Here is a 7,179-nt window from a genome sequence, read left to right on the forward strand (position 1 = left end):
AAGAGCATGGAGCAAAGTAATACAAGTCTGGCAAGAAAACAAATTCCAAACCAGACTGATATACCCTGCAAAACTCTCTTTCAAGTATAATGGAGAAGTGAAATACTTCCATGACAAAGAACAACTTAAGAATTTCATGATGACAAAGCCAAGCCTATAAAGACTACTAAATGATGTTCTAGAGAGGGAGAAAAATGATCATAACTCCATGAAAGAGAATGGAAAGAACTCACCAAATAGGGCAAAGAGGTATATAATAGTAGTCTTTCAGTTACTCTTTTGTGTACAGCAGCAAAATATTTCCATTAGCACACTCTACAAATGGACTTCTCTTCCACCCTATAGGTCATGATTCCATCTGGGTCTACAGGGTGGATTTCAAGGAAATAGCAGTAGCTCAGTCCCACAAGTGACACCTGGCCACTAGTAAGTGTCATGGACATTATCCATGTAAACAACACACTAGAACTTTGTGCAATTAGAAATCTTTGATGACCTTTTATATAAGCGTTCATCTAATATATTTTATATAGTCCTACATAACTATATACAGGACTATATAAACATATATATGCATCCAGAAGCATACTGCAACTCTCTTGCCTTCTGAATTATGCTCTTTGTTATTTCCTATATGCTACATCTGGAGGTATTAGAATATTTCAAGTTTGTATTACTGGAAAATATTTTACTTTTAGTTTGCAAAAGTATGTTTGCTAAGTATAAAATTCAGAGAAGACTGATTTTTTTTTTCTTTCTTTAAATCCTTTAAGCCTAGTTTCTTACACATTTGGTCTTTTTTTTTTCCTTTTGTAATGTGGAATAAGATGCTATTTAATGTTGTTCTTCCCTAGCTAATATTTTTTATGTATATGCTTTAATGATTTTTTTCTTTACAATAAGTTTTGGACAATTTCATTTTTGTGCATCTTGGTATGATTTTATTCAAATTTCTTGTGCAAAAGGTTCATTTTTTTTGGAAATGTAGTGTTATAAGTTCAAGTAAATTCAGAAATTTTAAATTTTTAAATATTTATTGCCCACCCCTTTCTACTTTGAGAATTCTAATTATATGAAGATAAGTTTCTTGATTTTGAAAAAAAAAAAATATTAAGCCAGGCATGGCTATAATCTTAGCTGTTCTGGTGGCTAAAGCAGGAAGATTACAAGTTTGAGACCAGCCTGAACAACTTAGTAAGATCCTATCTTAAAATAAAAATGGATGGAGATGTAGTGCAGTAGTAGAGTGCTTGTCTAATACGTGCAAAGTAGTGGCAGCTTCAATTCTCACTACAAAAAACCAACCAAACAACCAACACCAACCAACCAAACAAACAAACAAAAACCAGAAAGGAAAGAAATGGATTGGACTGGATTCAAGGGAGCTGGACAATCATGTGACATAAGGTTCAATCCCCAGAGCAACAACAACAATGAAGGTTGTTTGATATGTTATGGTAACATAAAGATTATATTAGCAATCTGACAGCTTCAATCAGATGTAAACTGAGCTGAATACTAACCACTGGACTGACAGATCACTGGTAACCATAATGAAATTTTTGTTAAGTAAAAATTGAGACAGAAGCCAGGTTAGAGTAAAGTCAAGGGAGAAGCTGGCAGGGAATATAACGTAGAATTCTTATTCAAAATGTTTTTCTTGTCTAAAATGTTTAAAAATCATGAAGAAATCATCAGACAAACCCTAATTAAGGGATACTCTAGCAGAATTCTTGGCCTCTTCATACATAAACTATAAAAGTTAAAAAAAAGGAAAAAGAAATCAAATATCACACACCATTCTGGATTATAAAGACTAAAACATCTTAATAATCAAAGGCAAGCGGCCTCTTTTCACAGGGTCCTGGGCTAGGCTAGCTGGTACATAGCTTTAACAGCATATATGAAACAATTTGAAAGAAGCTGCATATTAAATAATATTACTATACTGGACGAGATCAGGTGCATTCAGGGTGGTATGGCCTTACTTAAATAATATTACTATATTAATGTCTAATTTCTTAGGTTTGTTATAAGAAAACCCTTTTTTCCTGAGACAAATGTGTATAAATATTTAAAGGTACAGTGATACAATGTACTTGCAAACTACTTTAAAACATTTTTGGGGCCGGGGAGATAGCTCAGTAGGATAAATGCTTGTCTGGCAAGCGCAAGGTCATGAGTTCAATCCCCGGTACCACAAACAAAACAAAAAAAACACACCAAATAAAACCATTTTGGTTAAAAAAGTGTGTGTGGGGGGGGTGTTGGGTAAATATGTATGCATGTGATAAAGATGGTAAAAGAGAAAACACAAAAATTTGATAAAGTATCAACTGGTGAATCTAGGTAAAAGGCACAACATGATGTACTAGGATGTCAAATGAATGCAACATACATCCTCCCCTTCCTGATTTATGTGGCCCTTGGGAGGTGACAGGATAATCTGTACTCTTGTGCTGAGGAGGCAGCCATCAGCTGAGTCTTGTCTCCCACATATGTCAGTGACTGGAAGTGTTAAGTGACCCCTTGTTAACACCCTTCCTTTCTTCCTTCCTTCCTTCCTTCCTTCCTTCCTTCCTTCCTTCCTTCCTTCCTTCCTTTTTTTTTGTTTGTCTGAGACAGGGTTTCACTATGTAGTTTAAGTTGACCTTCAACTTACTATGTAGCCCAGCCTGGCCTCAATTTCTCAACAATCCTGCTGCCTCAGCACCCTGAGTACTAGGATTACAGTCATCTCTGGCCATCCAGTCTTGATTTCTAACAAGCAACCTCTGAATTAGTGATAGTGAAGACACTGTTGGCTGCCAAGTATTTATTTGGCTTTTACTGCGCATCAAACACTATGTTAACATGTATCACCTCACTTAAACCTTTCCAAAATCACAGAACAAACAAACCAGAAGCTCTACCTCTAACCAAAGTCTATGCTTGTTAAACCACCATTACATTCTCTAAGCTCCTTTCTAAGGAGACAACATATTGCTGAGATACTTAGAAATGATAATATTTAGGACTCAGTACACTGGTACATGTTTCTGAGAAATAAAGGTAGAATTTTGCCATTAAAAAAACCCCACAAAAAAACCATGGTGGTGCACGCCTGTAATCCCAGCATTCTGGAGGCTGGGTAGGACAACTGCCATGAGTCTGAGCCAACCTGAGGTACATAATGAGTTCAAGACCAGCCTGAATTATATAACCACACCCTGTCTGGAAGAAAAAAAGACAACAGCGACACTCACATGATAGAATCTACAGTGCCACTTCAAAAATAACCTTGATAGGATATTTAATATGAAGCCCACACTCAAATTCTCCCAGGTTATTCCAAAAAAAGAGATGCATTCAATGAAATAAATTCTATTACCCGTGTTATAAATAATGTGTTTTTAAGGGTATCTCAGTTCTCCCACTTGGGAGTACATGCTAAAAATGAATTCTCTAGGTCACTTGGAGGATGAAATAGCAATAATGGTGAATACTGTTTGCAAACCCAAGTCACTGTGCAACTCCTATACAGGCTGAAAGATTAGAAGGTTGCCTGAGTATTGGTGCTCCAAAACTACAGCAGGTCAGTAACTAACAGCACTGCATGTTTTGTTCAAAGGCAATCCTTAAGTCTCCCAAGGAGGTAATATGAATTTGTAAAATTACACATTTTGCTTTTTAAAAATTACTACTTGCCAAAAAACTTAAAATGAAACAAATGGATGAAATAAAGTTCATCTTTATTTTCAAGTACTAATTATTTCATTTTAAGTGGAAATAAAATGCAGTTAAAAAAAAAAGAAATAAAATGCAGTTTACAAATGTTTTGTTTTTGAATTGGCTCTATGCAGAAAGGTTTCCTGTTCAAGATACTAAAGGCCTCCCAAGCACTGAGCTACATTCCCCAGGCATTCATTCACTCAGTCATTTGAAAGAGGGTCTCACTATGTTGCTAAATTGCTCAAATCCACAATCCTCCTGCCTCAACCCAAAGAATGTCTGCATTAAAGGCACGTGCTATTGCACCTAGCTGAAAAAATTATGTTTCTAAAATTCAAACTGGGTTCTGAAGAACTGGGAGTTTAGTTCAGTGAAAGGGATTGCCCAGAATTTCTTTTTAATTTTTCATTCAGAAGAATTCTCATTATTAAAATTTGCAGCTCCTTAAATTAAGGCTTAAAGGTCACCAGCTATGGAATCTTACCTCTCTCTTCTTTCATCTTAATCACCAACAATATCCCAACTGTGACCTTCCAGACTGACATTTCTTCAGGTTCTGGCTCCCTGTGAGCATCTAGTCACCCTGTACAACCCATGAGTCACCTTCTCTTCCCTTAAACCTATGTTGATCTTCCATTTCATGCTGTTGAACTCTAAATAGATGTCTCCTTTGACTCCTACAGAATTCTATACTCATGTATTTCTAGCATATTTTATCCTGCTGTACAGTGGCCCTTTTAAGGACATATATCCTGTTAACTATCTTTGTTTTCCCAGTGTCTAGCACTGCTCTGGCACTTAGTAGGTGCTTACTAAGTTGATGCTATACTGATTCCTATCTGTACATTGAAGAAAAGAACTTAGCTATTTATTATTCAAACTATTGATTCCCTGAGGGCAAGTTCTGGCCATCAGTTTGGTACTATGTCAAATTTCCCACAGCTACTGATCCTGGGTCATCTTCTGGGCTCACCACCAATGGTGGGACAGAAGCAATTTCTGGATTGTTCCCTAGGTTTTAGATGATTTTAGATGACCTGCATTATAGATGATTCCAAGCACAGGTTTCAGAGAGGGTGAAAATTGAGGGCTTACTATAACACCTGGTGAAGGCAGAGGGGAAGTGCCCTTGAATCCAACTGTTCAACTTCTCCTCGTATAAGTGAGAAGAGAGACTGCAGAGCGAGCCTTGGAGCTTCAGGTTGATCATTAGCATTGACTTCAGCAGTCTCATCAACACCAATGGCATACGTGGCTGCACTCAGTATCTTTTCTTGTATTAAGGATGGATCATCTGAGGAAAGTAAAAAAAATGCCTTCATTAGAATAAATTCCTTTTATGGTGGAAACAACTTTAAAAGAGTCATACTTCTTTTTTTTTTTAATTTTATTTATTTATTTATTTATTTATTAGAGAGAGAGAGAGAGAGAGAGAGAGAGAGAGTGGTGTGTGTGTGTGTGGCCAGCTCAGCCCACCAGGGGGCGGGGCTGGCTGGCATGTGGTGCTGGGGGATTGAACTGCGGTCCCTGATGCTTTGCTAAGCTTGTTCTAAGTAGGTGCTTTAGACCACTGAGCCATCTCTCCAGCCCAAGAGTCATACTTCTTAATCATAAAACTTTTAAATAAAATTCTCTATGAAAAGAGCCCTAGAAACCACGTTATTGTCTTCAGAAAGTTCAGACCATGGTGACATTTTATTGGTGCTATCAACAAATATAAATCATTACTGTAGTTTTTTTATCTTATTTTTTTAAAGAGTGCAAATTAAAATTAAAACAGAAAAAAATTACAAGTGATACAGAATTTGACTTAACAAAGTAATCTAAATTTCACAATATTTGTTGTAATATACAGCACTGTCTTCCAACCAGTTATTCATATTACCAGATATATACATGTAAAATTGGAAGAAAAAAAAGTATTAAGAAATTAAGTAGAAAAAAGTATAAACAATTGAAAAAGGAAATGAAACAAAATGAAGCACTAACTGCTTCTTTCCATACACTAGCAGAAATGCACAGTACAGTTGTCCAGGCCATCCTGCTTACATACATAGATAGATCGTTTTCCCTCACTACCTCTTCTGTATTTCTTAAATCAGTAACTCTTTCCTTTGAATAAGTTAATTCCCTTTTCCCAGTATCTACTGTACCTTTCAGATTCCATTTTTTTCTTTCAGGTTCTCACAATAAGGAGACAACATGATGTTTGCACATAAGAGTCTGATTTTATTTCACTTAAGAGTACACTCTCTAGGGGGCTGGTGAGATAGCTCAGCAGACTAACTGCCTGCTTTGGCAAGTGCAGGGACCAGGGTTCAATCCCTGTTCCTCAGTGCTGGCCCCGCCCCCAGGTGTGCTGAGCTGGAGACTGAGTCCAGGCATGGTGGCACATGCCTGTAATCCCAGCACTGGGGAGGCTGAAAACAGGAGGATCACTACAAGTCCAAGCTGTGCAGTGAGTCCCTGTACCAAATACATAAGTGGGGAAAAAAAAAAAGAACATGTTCTCTAGTTGCATTCAATTACCAAAAGACTGAAATTTATCCTGTTTTATAGCTGAATAACACTCCATTGTGTAAAAATACCACATCTTCTTCATCCACTCCTCAGCTGATAAGCATCTGGGTTGCTTCCAGGCTTTAGCTATGACAAATTGTGTTTCTATAAACATGGTTGTAATATTAAGAAGATAGTCTCAACTCAGTAACTCTTTCCTTTGAATAAGTTAATTCACTTTTCCCAGTATCTACTGGGATTACACATTATTTATTACACAGTATTAATGAAATAAAAGTATAAAGGTTAAAGCTTGACCAAAAACTTGATTCTCCAAAAGGAAAACTAGCTTAGCTCTAATTTGAAGGCCTGGCTTGCCCTAAAGAGAACTGAAGAGGAAGATAAAGGTGATAATCCATGAAACAGGTAAAGTCTTTCTTGAAAAACTGGTCTGGTAACACTAAAACTACTACTGGATCCCAAGACAGTGGTGGGATTCAGATGCCAGAGTTAATAGACAGCAACACATTTTTCCTAATTAAAAGAAGTAATGCAAACTTCTAAAAAAAAAAAAAAGTTTTGAACAAATGTTTGTACAGCCCATGAAATGCACCAAATTTAAAAAACTTAATATGAATTATAATTCATTTTTAATTTTCTGATATCCTTGAGCTTTTTTGTAGTATTGTAGTTTTCAATGTGAAGATCTATAGGATCCTTTACTAGATATTTCATTTTTTTGGATGCTACTGTGAAAGATGTTGTTTCCCTAATTTCTCAGTGAGTTTTGTATACAAGAATGCTATTGATTTTTTTTTCAAAATTTTATTGATAAACAGATAGCAATGAGACAGTTTCAAATCAAATCGAAAGTACAGTTTCAAAAAATTATACACTGCATATATTCTTCTTAGTGGTTAATTGCTGTACAAGATGCGGACTTGAGATCCTATTTACAAACACCATTAG

At 36.2% G+C, this 7,179-nt stretch overlaps 1 protein-coding gene across 1 annotated transcript in view; it reads right to left on the reverse strand.

The window, feature by feature from the left end:
- Cnst (consortin, connexin sorting protein) overlaps positions 1-7,179 on the reverse strand; it is a 116,293-nt gene that overhangs the window by 41,811 nt on the left and 67,303 nt on the right. Inside the window, exon 3 of the mRNA XM_023710184.1 lies at positions 4,815-5,005. Coding sequence (XP_023565952.1) covers positions 4,815-5,005 — 191 coding nt within the window. The remainder of the gene's footprint in view (positions 1-4,814; positions 5,006-7,179) is intronic.

The sequence above is a fragment of the Octodon degus genome, unplaced genomic scaffold (assembly GCF_000260255.1).
Source record: "Octodon degus isolate 3935 unplaced genomic scaffold, OctDeg1.0 scaffold00017, whole genome shotgun sequence".
Taxonomy (NCBI): Eukaryota; Metazoa; Chordata; class Mammalia; order Rodentia; family Octodontidae; genus Octodon; species Octodon degus.